This window comes from Rhinoderma darwinii, chromosome 10, assembly GCF_050947455.1.
Source record: "Rhinoderma darwinii isolate aRhiDar2 chromosome 10, aRhiDar2.hap1, whole genome shotgun sequence".
Taxonomy (NCBI): domain Eukaryota; kingdom Metazoa; phylum Chordata; class Amphibia; order Anura; family Rhinodermatidae; genus Rhinoderma; species Rhinoderma darwinii.
The window spans coordinates 87,555,261-87,575,324 of NC_134696.1; the positions used below are offsets into that span (position 1 = coordinate 87,555,261).

A 20,064-nucleotide genomic window follows, 5' to 3' on the forward strand; every position below is an offset into this window, starting at 1 on the left:
GCAACTGTCTCCTCAGATGCAGCAGGGGATCATGGGTATGGTGGGTTACAAGACAGGAAACAGCCAGTAAGGGATGTAAACAGACAGAAAGAGCAGCAGTGACGATGGAGATCAAACAGAAACTGGTTAGAAGTTTAATAGGGGGCATTAGGAAAGGCAAATCAAGGCTATATTTGATATATTTGGTACCGCCGTAATCGTATTGACCCACAGAATAAAGTTAACATCTTGTTGTAATTACACAGTGAATTCCATAAAAACGGCGCGCAAAAAAAACATGGAGGAATCGCTGTTTTTTTCATTTTCTACCTCACACATAATTTTTTCCCATTTCCTAGTAGATTATATGGCAAAATAAATGGTGCTACGAAAAACTACAACTCGTCCCGCAAAAATCCAGACGTCATAGTACTATATCGACCAAAAAATAAAGATGTTATGGCTTTTGGAAGGTGGGGAGGAAAAAAGAAAATGAAAGTCTGAACAAGGGCTGCAGCAGGAAGGGGTTAAAAATACAAGTTACTTATTTAAATCTGAAAAAAGTGTCCATCTACCCACTTTGATGCTAGCTTTCATGCCCAGAACCTGTTCGGGAAGGGCTGATCTTGACTGATTTTGATGCGGGCATTCCTCTCTGTATGTTGACAGTGTTAAATGAGTGTCCCAAAGTCATTTAACCCTTCAAAAACATCAGTTACTTATTCAAATCTGGAAAAAGTGTACATTTTCCCACTTTGATACCAGCTTTCATGCCCAGAACCTGTTCGGGCCAGGCTGAACTCTACTGATTTTGATGCAGGACTTTCCTCTCTGTATGTTGGCAGTGTGAAATGAGTGGCCCAAAGTCAATTAACCCATCAAAAACATCAGTTACTTCTTCAAATCTGTAAAAATTGTTAATTTGCCCACTTTGATAACAGCTTTCATGCCCAGATCTTGTTTGGGTCAGTCTGATCTCAACTGAGTTTGATGCAGGGCATTCCTCTCTGTATGTTGGCAGTGTAAAATGTTTGTCCCAAAGCCATTTAACGCTTTAAAAACATGTTCGACTAGCCACTTTGATACCAGCTTTTATGTCCAGATCCTGTTCGGGCCAGGCTGACCTCTATGGAATTTTATTTGGGTCATTATTCTCTGTATGTTGGCAGTGTTAAATGAATGGCCCAAAGTCTTTCAACCCTATAAATCACACTTTGTAGAGCCCACTTTAATGCCCATTTTTGTGCCAGCTCCTTTTGTTTTTAGGCTGTTTTAAAGTGTTTTCACCTCTGGCATCTCAGTGCAACATATTGTATTATTAATATAATTTTTCCCTTTAATATGTTCATAAATTAACAAAAATACCGAAAACGCGAATAAGGCCTCGTGCACACTTCCGACAGTTTTCACGGCCGTTTGTGACGGATCCGTGTGCCCGTTTAAGTGGCCGTGTGCACTCCTGTTTGCACTCCGTGTTTCAGTTTCCGTGCGCCGAGCATGGTACTGTCCAGGGTGCTGAAAGAGTTAATGGGCTGCACTGATCGGCGGTAACTCTTTCAGCACCCTGGACAGTACCACGCTCTGCGCTAGGAAAATAAAATTTTAATGTAATAAAAAAATAAGTTCATACTTACATTCCTCCTGTCCGGCCTCCAGCGATGACATTTCATCCATGTCGCCGCTGCAGCCAATCACACGTCAGGATGACGTCAGAAGGCCGGCCTCCAGGGATGACGCTTCATCCCACGTGACCACCTCTGCAGCCAATCACAGGCTGCAGCGGCCTCTGCAGCCAATCACAGGCTGCCGCGTCATTCAGGAAGGTCGGACTGGAGGAAGAAGAGGGACTCGTCACCAAGACAACGACCGGGTACTTATGAACTGCTTTTCTCTATCAGTGATTGATAGAGACAAGTGGCTGACGATTAGTGTAATATTTGTGTAATGTTTTTCTGCCCGCCCGGCCGTTGCTAGGCAACGGCTCCATCACACACGGACGGTACACAGATGCCTTCCGTGTGCCTTCAGTTTTTTTGACGGCCCCAATGACTTGCATGGGCCTCACGGTCACGGAATCTCAGATTAAAGTAGGACATGCTCTACTTTGGATCGGAACGGAGCTACGGGACCGTCAAAAAAACTGAAGTGTGCATGGCCCCATTGAAATTAATGGGTCAGTGTGCTAGCCGTCAGAAAAACGGCAAGCACCCTGAAGGAAAAAACTGAAGTGGGCATGGGGCCTTAGAAACCAACTTCAGCATCGTGCCATACTTACTAAATAGGCAGTGGATATCACTAGCATATTGTACCTGAGCACTCTCCCTCTCTGTAGCATTTGTGGTTTGTCTGCCTCCTGTTGGGAACTGGTGTTAACCTGCCCATTTAGTAAGTATGGCCTGTTTTTGTGTTGTTTTTTTTTAAACACATCAGCGACACAAATCTCTCTGGTAGTTTTTCTACAATGTATCAGTCTGGGGTCCCGACTGTTTAGCTTAGCGCATTGCTAGACATTTTTCATTTACTGAGAGCAAACAAATATCTTGAAAATCGGATGGACTGAAACTACAAAGTATATTAGAAATTTGTACAATTTTTAATCTATACAGTGATTAAAGGGATTGTCCAGACACGGGATGGTTTTTTATAATAGGCTTGCTGTCAGTGAATAGCTGACAGCTCTAATACACTGCACTATGTAGGTAGTGCAGTGTATTAGAATAGCGATCAGGGCTTCATGCCTTCAAGTTCCCTAGTGGGACACAAAAAAAAGGTAAAACAAGTTAATAAAAATGTTGTAAAAAAGTTACAAAAAAATAAGTTTCATGAAAATAATAAGTTTAAAAAAACACTACAACAGCCTTTTTTCCTATAATAAGTCTTTTATTATAGGAAAAACAAAAAAACATGAAAAAGTACACATATGTGGTATCCCCGCGTCCGTAACGACCTAAACTATAAAAATATCATGCTATTTTACCCGTACGGCGAACACCGTAAAAAAGTTTAATAAAAAACTATTCCAGAATCGCTGTTTGTTAGTCACTACCCCTCGCAAAACAGAATAAAAAAAGGGATCTGAAAGTTGCATGTACCCCAAAATTATACCATTAAAAACTGCAGCCCGTCCCGCATAAAACAAGCCCTCCCGCAGCTTTTTTGACGAAAAAATAAAAAAGTTATGGCTCTCAGAATATTCGTGACACCAAAAATAAATTATTTGAAACAAAAGTGATTTTATTGTGCAGACTGCAAAGCATAAGAGAAACTATATACATATAATCGTACCGACCCGCAGAATAAAGTAAAATTGTCATTCATAGAGCATGGCGAACGCCGTAAAAAAAATAATTATAAAAACATCAGAATTGCAGGTTTTTGGTCACCTTGCTTGCCAAAAAAAATGAAATACAAAGTGATCAAAAAAATCGCATGTACCCCAAAATGGTACCAATAAAAACTACAGATTGTCCCGCAACATATAAGCCCTCACCCAGCTCCGGTGGAGAAAAAAAAAGTTCTGGCTCTCAGAATATGGCAATGCAAAATGTGCAGAGTGTTCCAAAAGCGGATAAGATCTGGCACCATTTATCCGTGCGACACCGGCCACATATCTATGAATTATTATTTATTTACCCCATTATTATACCCTCTTATTATGCCCCTCATGTACTCCGCAGAGATTACATATGCCCCCACATTATAAACTGAAATACCATCAAAACCCCAAACAAAAGTACCACTAAGCAAAATCTGCGCTCCAAAAGCCAAATGGCGCTCCCTCCATTCTGAGCCCTGCAGCGTGCCCAATGGGCAGTTTATGTCCACCTATATGGCATCGCCATACCCGGGAGAGCCCGCTTAACAGTTTGAGGTATTTGTCTTCAGTGGCATGAACTGGGCACACAATATTGTGCACTAAAATGGCATATACCTGTGGAAATTTGCAATTTTCCCTTTGCCCCATCCACTGAGCATTCATTTATTATAGAAAAAAAAAAACCTGTGTGGTCAAAATGCTCACTTTACTCGTTAATAAAATGCCTTCAGGGGTGCAGTTTCCAAAATGGGGGTCACTACTTGGGGGTTTGTTTTACTATTTGACCCAAGAGCCCTGCCATTGTGGGCTAATAATGCGAAAATCACCAAAATAGGTCTCACATGCGCCTTTCACTCATAAGCCCTGTTATACATCCAGGCAAATGATAAATGCCTTGAGGGGTGTAGTTTACAAAATGGGGTCACTTCTCAGGGTTTTACACTCTACTCTGGTACCTAAGGGAGCTCTGCAAATGCGACATGGCGCCCATACACCAGTCCAGCAAAATCTGTGCTCTGCCATGTGCTCAAACAGCAGTTTAGGGCCACACATGGGGTATTGCCGTACTCGGGAGAAATTGGGTAACAAAAACCGTGTTGTTTTTTCTCCTATTACCCCTTGTGGAAAAAAAATTAGGTGCAAAACGACATATTTTTGGGAAAAAAAAATTTTTTTTCATTTTCACTGCCTCATTCTAATTCAATCTATGAAACACCTGCGGGATCAAAATGCTCAGTACACCCCTAGATGATTACCCTGAGGGGTATAGTTTCCAAAATGGAGTCACTTCTCAGGGGTTTCTACTGAACGGGTACCTCAGGGGCTCTGCAAATGCGACATGGCGCCCAAGAAACAATCAACCAAAATCTACATGCCAAGTAGCACTCCTGCCATTCTGAGCCCTGTGGTGTATCCAAGCAGCAGTTTATGACCACATATAGGGTATTACCGTACTCGGGAGAAATTGGTTTACAATTGTTGGGGTGCTTTTTCTCCTTTATTCCTTGTGAAAATGAAAAAACTTCAACATTTTAGTGGAAAGAATGTAGATTTTCATTTTCACTGCATAATTCCAATAATTCAGCAAAAAAACTGTGGTGTCAAAATGCTCACTATACCGCTAGATAAATTCCACAAGGGGTATAGTTTCCCAAATGGGGTCACTTTTGCCAGGTTTGTACTATTTTGGCCCCTCAGTGGCTTTGCAAATGTAATATGGGGCCGCAAACCATTCCAGCAAAACTTGAGCTCCAAAAGTCAAATGGCGCTCCGTCCTTTCTAACTTCCGCCATGTGTCCAAACAGCAGTTTATTACCACATATGGGGTATTGCTGTGCTCAGAAGAGTTTGCTTTACAAATATTGGGGTGTTTTTTCTCCTTTATCTATTGTAAAATGAAAAAATCTGAGCTAAAACTACATTTTATTAGAAAAAAATTTAGATTTTCAATTTCACTGCATAATTCCCATAAATTCAGCAAAAACCGTGTAGGGTCAAAATGCTAACTATACCCATAGAAAATTCCTTGAGTGGTGTAGTTTCCAAAATGGGGTCACTTTTGGGGAGTTTCCACTGTTATGGTCCCTCCAGGGCTTTGCAAACATGACATGGCACCGAAAACCATCCCAGCAAAATCTGCGCTCCAAAATCCAAATGGCCCTCGTTCCCTTCTGAGCCCTGCCGTGAGTCCAAACACCAATTTATTACCACATATGGGGTATTGCCGTAATCATGAGAAATTGCTCTACAAATGTTGGGGTGCTTTTTCTCCTTTATTCCTTGTAAAAACTAAAACATCGTATGTTTTTTCAGAAAAAAAGTAGATTTTCATTTTCACAGACCAGTTCCAATAAATTTAGCAAAAAACCTGTGGGCTAAAAATGCTCACTATACCTCTTGAAAAATTCCTTGAGGGGTTTAGTTTCCAAAATGGGGTCCCTTTTGGGGGATTTCCACGGTTTTGGCACCACAAGACCTCTTCAAACCTGACATGGTGCCTAAAATATAATAATAAAATAGAGGCCCCAAAATCCACCAGGTGCTCCTTTGCTTCGGAGGCCGGTGTTTCAGTCCATTACCGCACTAGAGCCACATGTGGGATATTTCTAAAAACTGCAGAATCTGGGCAATAAATATTGATTTGCGTTTATCTCGTAAAACCTTCTGTGTTACAGAAAAAATGTATTACAAATTAATTTCCTAAAAAAAAATTGAAATTTGTACATTTCACCTCTACTTTGCTTTATTTCCTGTGAAATGCCTAAAGGGTTAAAATTATTTCTGAATGCTATTTTGAATACTTTGAGGTGTGCAGTTTTTAAAATGGGGTGATCTATGTGGACTTTCTAATATATAAGGCCCTCAAAGCCACTTCAGAACTGAACTGGTCCCTGAAAAAATAGCCTTTTGAAATTTTCTTGAAAATGGGAGAAATTGCTGCTAAAGTTCTAAGCCTTGTAACGTCCTAGAAAAATAAAAGGACGTTCAAAAAATGATGCAAACATAAAGTAGACATATAGGAAATGTTAACTAGTAAATATTTTGTGTGGTATTACTATCTGTTTTACAAGCAGATACATTACAATTTAGAAAAATGCAGGTTTTTGCTAATTTTCGCAAAATGTTGGCGTTTTTTACCAATAAATATTGAATTTAACTAAAAAAAAAATTCAGTATCATAAAGTACAATATGTCATGAGAAAACGATCTCAGAATCGCTTGGATAGGCAAAAGCATTCCGGAAAAACATTACCACATAAAGTAACACATGTCAGATTTGCAAAAATCGGCTGTGTCCACAAGGCCAAAACAGGCTTAGACACTAAGGGGTTAAGCACTGGCGTAGCTATAGGGGTCGCAGCGGTCGCAATTGCGACCGGGCCCCGAAGCAAGGGGGGCCCACGGCCCCCCGCACCACATCAATAAAAAGTTACTATAGTAACTCGGGCCGCGGGCCCCTGTTACTATAGTAACAGACTTTACTTACCTTCCTGGTTCCGGATCGCAGCGGAGGTCCTGATGTCAAGCGCTGTGGGCAGCGCATGACGTCACAGCGCTATGCGCCGCGCACAGCATCGAGACGACAGAACTCCCGCCGTGGCCGAAGAGGAAGGTAAGCTTAGCCCTGACTGGCGGGGTCCGACTCCCGGGACCCCCCAATCAAATGTTTTGAAGGGGCCGCAGCACTCGTGCGAGAGCTGCTCCCCTTCATTCCTGTCACTTCATTCCGGTCACACTGTGAATCCGTGTCGGCGATTCACAGTGTGAGCGAGTAGTGAAATGAAGGGGAAGCAGCTCTCATACGAGTGCTGCGGCCCCTTCAAAACAGCTGATTTGCGGGTCCCGAGAGACACATCAGCTATTGATGGCCTATCCTGAGGATAGGCCATCAATGTTTAGGGACTGCACAACCCCTAAGCCTACGATGTAGCAGGCTTAGGGGGCACATGAGACAGGATCACAGATTGTGTGATCCTGTCTGCTGGGCCCTGTATCTAAGCCAATCACATGGTAGGCTTAGATATATGGCCCATGCGTGATCCTGTCTGCTGGGCGCTGTATCTAAGCCAATCACATGGTAGGCTTAGATACATGGCCCATGCGTGATCCTGTCTGCTGGGCCCTGTATCTAAGCCAATCACATGGTAGGCTTAGATACATGGCCCATGTGTGATCCTGTCTGATGGGCCCTGTATATAAGCCTACCACACTGTAGGTTTAGATACAGGGCCCCAGCACACAGTAATCTTATACTGTATAAGATTACTGTCTGCTGGACCCTGTATCTAAGCCTACGTTGTGGTAGGCTTAGATACAGGGTCCCACAGACAGTATCACACATGGGCCCTGTATCTAAGCCTAACACACGTGTTACTAATCGTTTTTTGTGTGTTTTCTTACAGGTTCGGTCGTTGGACTACGTCGGATTCCAGGACTACTTCGATGACGGCTTTTTTTTATTATCAATAAAATGGTTAATGAGGGCTGTGTGGGTTTTTTTTTTATTTCAATAAAATATTTTTTCTATGTCTGTGTTTTTTTTTAACTATATTACTACCGCCTTAGTAATGGCCGCCGGCTGATTGACCGTATCCATTGCTAAGGCGGGGCTTAGTGTTAGCCGATGCAGAGGCGAACACTAACCCCCTTTATTACCCCGGTACCCACCGCCACCAGGGGTGCTGGGAAGAGCCGGGTACGATCCAGTACCTGACCATCTGTAGCGATGGTCGGCCACTGGGGTGGCCGCAGGCTGGTATTATCAGGAGGGGAAAGGCCAAAAACAGTGGCCCTTCCCACCCTGGTGATGCTAGGCTGCTGCTGCTTTATTGTATCTGGATGGTTATGAAAAATGGGGGGAACCCCACGTCATTTAAAAAAATAAAAAATAATTGGAAAGAACGATGTGGGGTCCCCCCCAATTTTCATAACCAGCCAGATACAACACAGCAGCAGCAGGCAGCATTACAAGGGTGGGAAGGGCCACTGTTTTTGGCCTTCCCCAGCCTAATACTACCAGCCTGCGGCCACCCCGGTGCCTACCCGTCACTACAGATGGTCGGGTACTGGTTCGTACCCGGCTCTTCCCAGTACTCCTGGTGGCGGTGGGTACCGGGGTAATAATGGGGGTTAGTGTAGCCTCTGCACCTGCTAACATTAAGCCTCGCCTTAGTAATGGAGGTTGTCAATGAGCCAGCGGCCATTACTAAGGCGGTGATAATAAAGTTTAAAAAGATACAAGCACATAGAAAAAATATTTTATTGAAATAAAAAAACACAACCCTCATTAACCATTTTATTGAGAATAAAAAAAATGCCGTCATTGAAGTCCTCGAATCTGAAGTCCAACAACCGAACCTGTAAAAAAAACACAAACACACAAAAATAATCAGTAACACATAAAGAAGCAAAATTATTATTCTTACCTATCCTGGGTCCAGCGCTGGAGACGCAATGTCAGCGAGCTGGGCCCTGTATCTAATCCAATCATGTGTGATACTGTCTGCTGAGCTGTGTATCTAATCCAATCATGTGTGATACTGTCTGCTGGGCCCTGTATCTAATCGTATCATGTGTGGTACTGTCTGCTGAGCCACTGTATCTAATCCTATCATGTGTGGTACTGTCTGCTGAGCCACTGTATCTAATCCTATCATGTGTGATACTGTCTGCTGGGCCACTGTATCTAATCCTATCATGTGTGATACTGCCTTCTGAGCCACTGTATCTAATCCTATCATGTGTGATACTGTCTGCTGAGCCACTGTATCCAATCCTATCCATAGTTTATAGGGTCGTAGTGCTATAGATATGCTGTCTCCTATACACACTTTTTTTGGGGCGGACACATATGTATTGGGGCCATTTCCCTGACATTTTAAGCCCTGAGGGTATGTTCACACGGCAGCGTCTGTTACGGCTGAAATTACGAGTCTGTTTTCAGGAGAAAACAGCACCGTAATTTCAGACGTAATGGCATGTGCAGGCGTCTTTCGCTGCATCCATTACGGACGCAATTGGAGCTGTTTTTCTATGGAGTCCATGGAAAACGGCTCCATTTACGTCTGAAGAAGTGACAGGCACTTCTTTGACAGCGGCGCGTAAAAAAAAATGACCGTCGGCACAGAACATCGTAAGACCCATTCAAATGAATGGGCAGATGTTTGCCAACGCTTTGGAGCCGGATTTTCGGACGTAATTCAATGCTAAAACGCCCGAATTACGTCCGTAAATAGGGTGTGTGAACCCTGCCTTAGTGACGCCCCCGGCTGCTAGTGCTGCATTGTTGGGTCACTTAGGAGACCCGGCGATGCTGCTGAAAGCTGCGGACCGTCGGCCATGAGAAGTTTGCGGGGGGGGGGGGGGCCCAGTAAGAATTTTTGCATCGGGGCCCATGAGCCTTTAGCTACGCCCCTGGGGTTAAGTATGCAACGCGTTTCAAAGCCGGACCGGTTTCTTCATTAATCAAAATACAAATGGTGTTGGTTCCCCTTGCAAAGGGTAATATACATTAAAAAAAACTTCAAAATAGTGCATTGTCATAGTGAGGTTTCATATGCAAATCACTAAGACCATGTTACTCTCACACATGTTGCCAAGCTGTCATCCAATCCATTACATGTAATTACATGTTCATAATGAAAACAGATGAAAGAGCATGATAAAAAAACATGATAAAAGATGTATATAGATTGCCTGTAGAAACGCACTATTAGTCAATTATAATAAATATTAAATAAAATAGTCATATCTTGACAGGAAGCAGATAAATATACATTCAGTTATTTTGATCTTGGCCTCCCTGTTTTGTAACAAGATGGAACACACAGCAGGAAGAACGTGCGGAGTGTTTATATGCTACAACGTTACAATGTTCTTTAACAAGTTGTGGCTCGATGTATATTGCTGGGGATATTGCGCTTAGTACTTTCACTCGCGCAGATTGCGTCGATGTAAAGTGGTCAAGTGTTTGCGTGCAGGGCTGCAGCCCTGATAACGGGCTGGACTGGGGCCAATTCCTTAAAAGACAATTCCTTAGGAACAATATATTCACCTTTAACATATCCATTTACTATCAAATTAGGGGTACAGGCATGGGAACGAGGGTAGCACCCAGCTATGTCAACGTATTAATGGGTACCTTTGAAGATCAACACATCTGGCAACACCCATGGGCATTACCTCATATCCGGTTATACCGAAGATATATAGACGACCTCTTCCTTATCTGGGAAGGGGACCTTAATAGTGCAACCATGTTCTGTCATTCACTTAACATCAATACCTTGGGAATCTTTCACAAACACCATCAGACAAGATAAAATGTAAAATCTTGATTTAGTAAGTTCACACATCGACAGTGAAATTACCACACGTACACATTTTAAAAAGGTGGACACCAATAGCTATTTGAGCTACTATAGTGTACACTATTCTAAATGGGTGCAGAATATCCTGTTTAGTCAATATAAAAGAATACATAAAAACGACACACTCCAATCCGACTTCCAAACCGACTTTCAAAAACCAACGTTTTAAAGAAAAAGGGTACCCCAAACATCTCCTAACCCAAGCCTACAAAAGATCTGCAGAGCTTACACAGCAAGAGTGCCTATTCCCAAAATTCAAACTGCTTTATTCCCCAATGGGATTTCAACTTTATTACCACCTACAATTTTGCACATTCTGAAATCAGAGAAAGTTTACACATCCATTGCCACATTCTTGAACATCAACCATTTCTCAAATCTATTCTCCTGCGTCACGGTCTGTGGGTATGTGGACCTACTAGGCCGCACCGCCGTAGCGGGGAGGCAGCTGGCCAAACAACAGAGCACCCCAGCAATACAAAGTGCCACACTAGGGTACCTGAATAGTCCAGACAGTAGCTGAGGCTTTGGCATGGATGGATGTGGGTGCAGCAGTTTACGCCAGACATGGCAGAGGACAGCAGGGGCCGCAGGTTGCGCCAGACGTGGTGGATCACACTGGACGTGACAGATGACAGCAGCTGCAGTGGGACACGACTCCAACACTAACAGGCTCAGGAACAAGAACACAGCACGGGAAACAGGATACAGGAAAAAGGGCTCGGGTAACAACAGGAATGGGATAACCATAAGGGACCATTTACAAGACTGACATGGTATAAATGAACAACGCTCAGGCAAGGATCAGAAGGGCAGGGCCCTTATTATAGTCCAGGGAATTATGGCAGATGATGAGTGATTTGTGCGTGCGCTGGCCCTCTAAGACAGGGCACGAGCGTGCGCGTGCACCCTACGGGAAACAGCGGACCGGAGCGGAAGTGAGCCCTGGCGTCTCCTGGGAAGCAGATGCGAGCCTATCGCTCACAGATCCATGGCTGCGGCCACCGGTGGGTGTGTAAACCCGACGGTCCGCGGCCATGGACGTTAAACCCTGTTAACATTTAGGAGAGCACACACAATCAAAAATTTCCCCAACTGCAGAAAAAATATCGCCCACCCAGCTTACAAACATCTGTTACTATAAAAATTGGCAGCTTCAAATGCGGCACCTTTCGATGCCTATGTTGTCAAACAATCACCCATAATACCCAAACATTCCAGTTCAATAGCACAGGTTTGATATCCAAAAAGAAACTAAACTGCCAATCAAATTTTATGATCCATCTAATTTACTGTACATGTTGCACGCAATACATAGGGAGAACGATTCAACCCCTTCATTGTAGACAGGGTCGCCATCAGGGCAGTACAGGTGCTATTCCTGCCAGGTGCCTGGCCAAATGGGCCCGCCGCGACTGTTGGCGGTGTAGCTACAAGGGTTGCAGCGGTCGCAATTGCGACTGAGCATCGTAGACGGGCTACACAGGCCCCTGTTACTATAGTAGTAGTATACTTACCCTCCTTGTTCCCAGCACAGCGGAGGTCCCGATGCCTTTGATGTCATGACGTTACAACGTCATGACGCTGGACCTCCACTGCACCTGGAACCTACTAAGAGGAGGGTAAGTATAACATTACTGTCTGTTGCAGACATGTGGTAGGCTTAGATACAGGGCCCATCAGACAGGATCACACATGGGCCCTGTATCTAAGCCTACTGCATGGTAGGTACAGGGCCCATGTGTGATCCTGTCTGAAGGGACTTGTATTTAAGCCTACTACATAGTAGGCTTAGGTGCGGGGCCCCAGCAGACAGTAATCATGTTGTAGCTGGCTGGTTATAAAAAGCCATCATCGAAGTAGTCCTGGAATCCGAAGTAGTTCAACATCCCAACCTGTAAAAAAACACACAAAAAAAATTGGTAAGGGGCCGTTTACATATGTCTATTGCTCCTGTCAGTCTCCCTCCGGCGTGTTACAAAATAAACGGAGGGAAACTGATGTTAGAACAGATCCCGTAGCTTTCTATGGGATCTGCCTGGACATCAGTTGTTGCTTAATACGGTGCTGGACCTGTGCAGAAGCCGAATCCAAAAACGTTATCTGCAGTGTTTTTGGGTCCGGCTCCCAGGGAGGTCCGGCGCCGAATCCTATCTATTTTAACTGTGGCCGGATGAACTCCGGGTGCTGCAGCACCAGGCAGGAAGACGGCTGGGGGTTTGTCCCGCTGTCAACTGTATGTGTGTCCTCAGAACATACATACAATTGAACCCAAATCTGAAGCAGGGAACCATCAGAGCGGAGGAGCAGAGGGAGCTCCTCCGCTCACCGACGACTTCCCTTGCACAGCGCTATTTTAAGTTCTATGCTCAGGGAAGCCCTTGATGTCACTGTCCATATATGGACAATGACATCAGTGGCTACTGATTGAGCGAAATCCCCGTTGTTGATGATCTGGCCGGGGATTCAGCTCCTAGAGGAAACCCCTGAGGTTGCTGTCCATATATGGACATTGACTTCAGGGGCTCCTCCTGGAGCAGAATCCCCAGCCAGATCAGCTGCAACGGGGATTCTGCTAAAGGAGTAGCCACTGACGTCATAGTCTATATATGAACAGTGACGTCAGGGGGTCCTGACTGAGGGAATCCTGGAGGGAATACCCGGCCACAGCGTCGGCAATGCTCTGGCTGGGGATTCCTCTGCTAGAGGGAGCTTCAGTGGCGCTATCTACAGGGGAAGCGGGGTAGCGCTATATACAGTGGGGGTGGCACAATCTACAGGGGGGTGCTGTTCGGCACAATCTACAGGGAGCGCTGTGTGGCACCATCTACAGTGGCGCTGTGTGGCGCAATCTACAGTCGTGCGCTGTGTGGCGCTACCTACAGGGGGCTGTGTGACATTATCTACAGGGGGTTATGTAGCATTATACACAGAGGGCACTGTGGCATTATCTACAATAGGGGGTCTGGCGCTATCTACAGGGGAAGGGGATAGTGCTATACACAGTGGGGGTGGCGCTATCTACAGGGGGTGCTGTATGGCACAATCTATATGGGGCGCTGTGTGGCCCCATCTACAATGGGCGCTGTGTGGCCCTATCTACAGGGGGGCTGTGTGACATTATCTACAGGGTGGACTGTGGCATATAAAGAGGGCACTACGACATTATCTACTGGGGAGTGTGTGGCACTATCTACAGAGGGCACTGTGGCATTATCTACAGGGGGTGTGTAGCCCTATATACAGAGAGCAGTGTGGCACTATCTACAGAGGGAAATGTTACATTATCTACAGGTGGTGTGTGGCATCATATACAGAGGGCACTGCGGCATTATCTACGGAGGGCACTGTTTCATTATCTACACATGAAATTCATCTGTTTTTAAAAAATTGTCAAAAACTTAAAACACGGACACGGAATGTATAATAAACCGATGCAAAATGGCCATCAAAGACGTACCTAGACTGCCATTTTGAAAGGCCAACACCCGAACCCTGTTGTGTGAATAGAAACCACAGCAATCCCTGCGTAATGTGGGGTGGGTAAGTGATGTGGGGTGGGATTGGGTAGCTGAAAAGGCGCCAAAAACAAGCTACTCCCTGAAGTTAGGGCTAGTGTTTGGTGTCTTTGCAGGCTCACAAGGCTGCTTCCAAGATCTGATCTTAGGTCAGTGGACAGCAGCTGCCTTCTGGGCTCTCTCTCTTGGCACCGGCCTTGGCGCTGCAGTGAATATGACACACGTGACTTTACAATGTGTGTGTGTCAGACTTCAGTGTAGCACTGGTGCCGTAGCAGAGGAGAGCCCTGATATCGAAAACAAGTATCTAATCTATTATGTATCCAATCTATCACAAGCTATGCACCACTCTGATAAAGTTGGCTTATTTTTAGACCCTGGGCTACCTTTTTGGTGGACCATTGTGGTAAAAACTGATGACAACTGATGGTTCTGCAGTAAAAATGGTGAAAAAGACTGATAGCAACTGATACATTTTTGCTTCAGTTTTTGCATCCGTTGTAATCATTTGAGAGACATAAAAACTGATGCTGATGCAACTGATATATGTGAACGCATAAGACATAAGCAAATCAATTATTATTCTTACCTTTCCTTGGTCCAGTGCTGGAGCCATAATGTCAGTGAGCTGGACCCTATATCTAAGCCTATCATATGTGATAAAGTCTGCTAAACCTCCGTATTTAATCTTATCCATAGCTATAGGGTCATAGTGCTATAGATATGCTGTCTTCCCTTACGTTTTAAGACCTTAGCAATTCCCCAGACTGCTAGTGCTGCTGCTAGTTACTGTAAATACTGTGCAGTTCCCACACCTCCAGTACCCTTACTTAGTACGACTGTGACTAGTTGCCACAATTACGTGACTTCAACACATCACGTCATTGTGTAAGCAAGGTAAACAGATGACGGGGGACAGGCGGGCGGGTACCTGCGGTGCGTGAATGGCATAGAATTATATGATAAGTACATTACAATTTGATCTAATATCTCAGTAAACTCCATTGACAACCTTTCTTCCTGCTGACCATTTTGTTCACTTCACTTCCTTTACAAGCTCAAACGGTAAACCCCCAGGTGCCTTGACCAATCTCACTGTATGGGGCCCCAAAATTTCTATATTGGGCCTCAACCACACCTCCTCCGATCAGTCACTGGCTGGCAAAAATGTCTCAACTAGCAAGAATGGAGTTGTCCCTTTTAGAATTGCATACTCACCACAAGTTTAAGACTATTTAGCAACCATGGTTTGACCTTTGTAAAGATGAATCCTATAAAAATCTCTGGGTTGACCTTCCTCCTGATTAGAAGCTCCTTGTACCCTCCTCGATTCCTTCCTTCTTTTGAGTTTTTGACCTGCTCTGGGTTTACATCTGGCCTGCACTAGTCAGACTTTGAGGGTATGTTCAAACGGCTTATTTTCGGCCATTTTTCGGGAGCATAAACAGACGAAAAATCGGAAGCATAACCCCTCCAAACATCTGCCCATTGATTTCAATGGAAAAACGGCGTTGTGTTCCAACGGGCCGCTTTTTTACGTGGTAGTTTTGTAAAACGGCCGCATAAAAAACGGCCGCGAAAAAGAAGTGCATGTAACTTCAGCCATTTTTCATAGACTCTATAGAAAAACAGCTCCAAAAAAGTCTGTAAAAACGCTGCGAAAAATGTCGCGAAAATCGCAAGTGGCTTAAAAAACGTCAAACTCAGGAGCTGTTTTCCTTTGAAAACAGCTCCTTATTTTCAGACGTTTTTTAGTTTGCGTGTGCGCATACCCTTATAATGCTCAGTACTTCTATCCTGAAAATGTATTAATGTATTCTTTTATTGAATCTTCAACTTGAATCTCTTTCTGCTCCAGCTATGTTCTGAGCTTACTTTTGTGACTTTTGCGCAAGTCTACATTTTAGTTGTGTTTGGTAATTTTGCAAATGTTTAAAAAAAATCTATATATTTTTAAAAATAGAGAGTCTATAATATACTGATTTAACACATTAGCAACGTTTAATGTGAATTGCAAAATAATAATTGCAAGCATAATAACAGGGTCACATGAATTCTGCATTTTTACTTAACTTGGATATTGTGACCTATAGTGTCCATAAAATATAGGGCTAGACATAGCACCAACCAAAGTCCCCATAAAAAGATGGCATAACATTTCACCACTCGTCTCTCTCCCCGTATTAAAGCTGGCATCACTGAAGGACAGTGCACTGAACCTGCAGGGCGGCTGTTTTCCTCTCCAGAACTAGCCTAGTGGGTGTGATTTTGCAAAAGCCTCCAAAGTTTCTAAAAATAAATAAAAATAATGTGCAAATCCTTTTTATTCTAACAAAAAATACAATGGAGCGGACCTCAATAGTTGGTGGGCATGCAACAGTTAAATTCAAAAAAGGCTGCCTGCCGGCAGAAATAAGCCCTGTTTTCCAACCATTATTAAAGAGTAAAAATAAAAAAGTCTTTATTCAATTTGCAACAAGGACAGACTACTTGAAATTTAAAAGTTAATGTCCATTTCTGACAGCAATTAGCACAGTGCCAGACGTAAGAGCTCTGTCTAGAAAGGGTTAAAGAGGCTCTGTCACCAGATTTTGCAACCCCTATCTGCTATTGCAGCAGATAGGCGCTGCAATGTAGATTACAGTAACGTTTTTATTTTTAAAAAACGAGCATTTTTGGCCAAGTTATGACCATTTTTGTAATTATGCAAATGAGGCTTGCAAAAGTCCAAGTGGGTGTGTTTAAAAGTACAAGTCCAAGTGGGTGTGTATTATGTGCGTACATCGGGGCGTTTTTAATACTTTCACTAGCTGGGCGCTCTGATGAGAAGTAACATCCTCTTCTCTTCAGAACGCCCAGCTTGTGACAGTGCAGATCTGTGACGTCACTCACAGGTCCTGCATCGTGACGGCCACATCGGCACCAGAGGCTACAGTTGATTCTGCAGCAGCATCAGCGTTTGCAGGTAAGATCGACTTACCTGCAAACGCTGATGCTGCTGCAGAATCAACTGTAGCCTCTGGTGCCGATGTGGCCGTCACGATGCAGGACCTGTGAGTGACGTCACAGATCTGCACTGTCACAAGCTGGGCGTTCTGAAGAGAAGAGGATGTTACTTCTCATCAGAGCGCCCAGCTAGTGAAAGTATTAAAAACGCCCCGATGTACGCACATAATACACACCCACTTGGACTTGTACTTTTAAACACACCCACTTGGACTTTTGCAAGCCTCATTTGCATAACTACAAAAATGGTCATAACTTGGCCAAAAATGCTCGTTTTTTTAAAATAAAAACGTTACTGTAATCTACATTGCAGCGCCTATCTGCTGCAATAGCAGATAGGGGTTGCAAAATCTGGTGACAGAGCCTCTTTAAGTACCACAACCACAGAGCGCTACATGCAGTTAGTTATTAGTTAGATTCAAAGGTGTCAATAGGACAATTATTAAAATAAAGGTAGAACCTATTCGAAAAACTTCAACTCTCAGCATGTCTAGAGAGTCACTAGCATTGCATGTTGGTAGTGGTAATTTTTCAACAGCTGGAGAGCCACAGGTTGGAGACCCCTGGTGTGCAGCAGAGACACTGGCCAAAAGTCTACTGTTTTTAGGTTTAATAAATGTCCAAATGATTGTCAACCCTGCCCATGCCTTTAGTTTAAAGAGTTATATTTTGTTGATTGGTGAAATATCTTTACTAAATATCTGCTTTTTCCATTTAACTTTTCCAAACTTAATTATCTTTAGATTAATTTGATCTCAAAATTCATTGTAAAGATTAAAGATTTTGCTTCCTATTACTACATGTAGCTTTCACTTTAAACTGCTAAAAATTATATTAAGTATCCCTGATACAGTGTGGCAAGATGGAGCTTCATTAAAGTGAATGTTCACTTTTAATATATTTTTGGTTTTAGGTTTAACATTCTGTTCTGATACATTTTGTAATATTTCTTTATAGTGGTAGGAGCTCCAAATTGGCTCCTTAGACATAGAAAAAAAGAATAAGATTCTGGCTGTCTGTAACCGCCACTAGAGGGAGCTTTATGCATACTGTTTTATTATTAAGGTCATGCTAGCAAGTTGGACCCCCCCCAAGTGCTGACGTTGTACCACCATTATATAAAAGTGAGGGACTCCAATGAGCATTAGGCCCTGTTCACATCAGCGTTGCCCTTCCATTGAAGGGTTTCCGTCGACTGCGCTATTGATTCTGTCAAAACAATGGAACCTGTTCACTACGGAGAGAAACGAAAACCATTAGCAAAGTTTCCGTCACCATTGAGACCAGTCTTGATGCAAACGGAAGCTAAGGTATTTGTTTGCCTATCTGTTAAGGAGTTAACCCGCTGGAAACCTCAGACGGAACCCCTCAACGGAAGGGCAATGCTGAAGTGAACAGGGCCTTAGTCCTAAAAAAAAGAATTCTTCCAAAAAATTTATTTTATAGGATGTTTCTTATTTTTTCAGTATTTTAGACAGGTCAGCAGGGACAGCAATCCATTCTGGAGGGTAGAGTGCTTCATACTTTATAAATTTTAGATATAAAGCGTCAGGTGCACTGTAATTAGTTAGATGCATTGTTTCACCACCTGCCAGGCTTGCAGCCCAAATACCAAATGTCCCAAATGTCATGATAGTGTGGTTACAGTGGGCCAAAATGGCAAAGTCCCGAGCAGGGGAACCTTCAATGCCATCTCCAGCAAAGTAAACATCTCCCAAGGAATTATTAACATTCTGCTTACACCAATCCATCCCATTACTGGCCACCACAAATATTGGGTTCTGGTACTTGTTCCTAAAGTAATCTGTGGCCTTCTGTAGGTAATTTTTGTCCGCTAACACTCCTTTCTTTAGTTGATCAAATTCTTTTACATAGTCCCCTCTACGAACATGAACCCCGACAAATGTTACGTTTTTCCGATTACCCATTACTTGTGTGAGATAAGCGTTGGCTTCATCTTTAACAAAATCATGAAATGTAAATTCTTGTAAGACTTCATTCTTCATATTGTTATAAAAAGTCCAGGAGGTCAGGCAACCTATGAATTTCACATTCTCCCCTGTGATATTGCGGTATTCGGGACTCATCCAATTATGAATTTGGTATGGCTTCCACTTAATACGCTTATCAGAATCCTGAGAAATTAAAGGTAAATTGATTTTGAATAGTGAGGAAAGAGCCTGATGCATCACAGGCAAAATGTAAGCTCGATAGCCATTCATTTTTGCTAGAGTGTAGAGAGCTGCATACTCCCCTATCTGGTTCCCTAAGCGTCCTTGGGGTAAGATAGTCATCATACCCTTCAATGGTCGGATTCTATTAGAAGCTATTTGAGGTAGATTTTCTTCACTGCTGGCCTTACATAGAGTAGAGAAAATTCCTTGTGTGATAGAAGAATTGTACCAATAGGACAAATTAACTACAGCTAAAAATCCTACGAAGATAAAGATCAGAAAACAGTTCTTCATGTTTGACGTTCCAGGTTGATCAATGCTGAAAAAAAAATAGGGATAAATAATTATGAAAATTAAGACAAAAAAAAAAGCAGGCAAGCAAAATGTATACATTATTTTAGGACATACTTGAAAAAATTGGTGCAGACCAGTGGCGGCCAAATAGTAGTTCACAATTTAACAGTAGTCCTCAGATCTTGATATTGGGCCACCAGGACATTCTATTACAAGTTTCAACACAGGACTTCCTCCTCATAGGTTAGTGTTTGAATGTCCCATCAGGTCCGTATTACTGGGAGGGCACATGGGGTACATATGCTCTGGGGCCTCCACCATCTAGGAGGACAAGGGAGCCTCTACCTCCCACCCGTCCTGATGGCAATTGTGTTCCTACCCAGCGAGAAGAGGTAGCCATGCATGTG

At 43.4% G+C, this 20,064-nt stretch overlaps 1 protein-coding gene across 1 annotated transcript; it reads right to left on the reverse strand.

Moving 5' to 3' along the window:
- Positions 1-18,643: 18,643 nt before the first annotated feature.
- On the reverse strand, positions 18,644-19,672 carry LOC142661542 (galactoside alpha-(1,2)-fucosyltransferase 2-like). Its single transcript, XM_075838957.1, has one exon. The coding sequence runs from the start codon at positions 19,655-19,657 to the stop codon at positions 18,644-18,646; it is 1,014 nt and encodes a 337-aa protein (XP_075695072.1). The 5' UTR covers positions 19,658-19,672.
- Between the last annotated feature and the right edge of the window lie 392 nt (positions 19,673-20,064).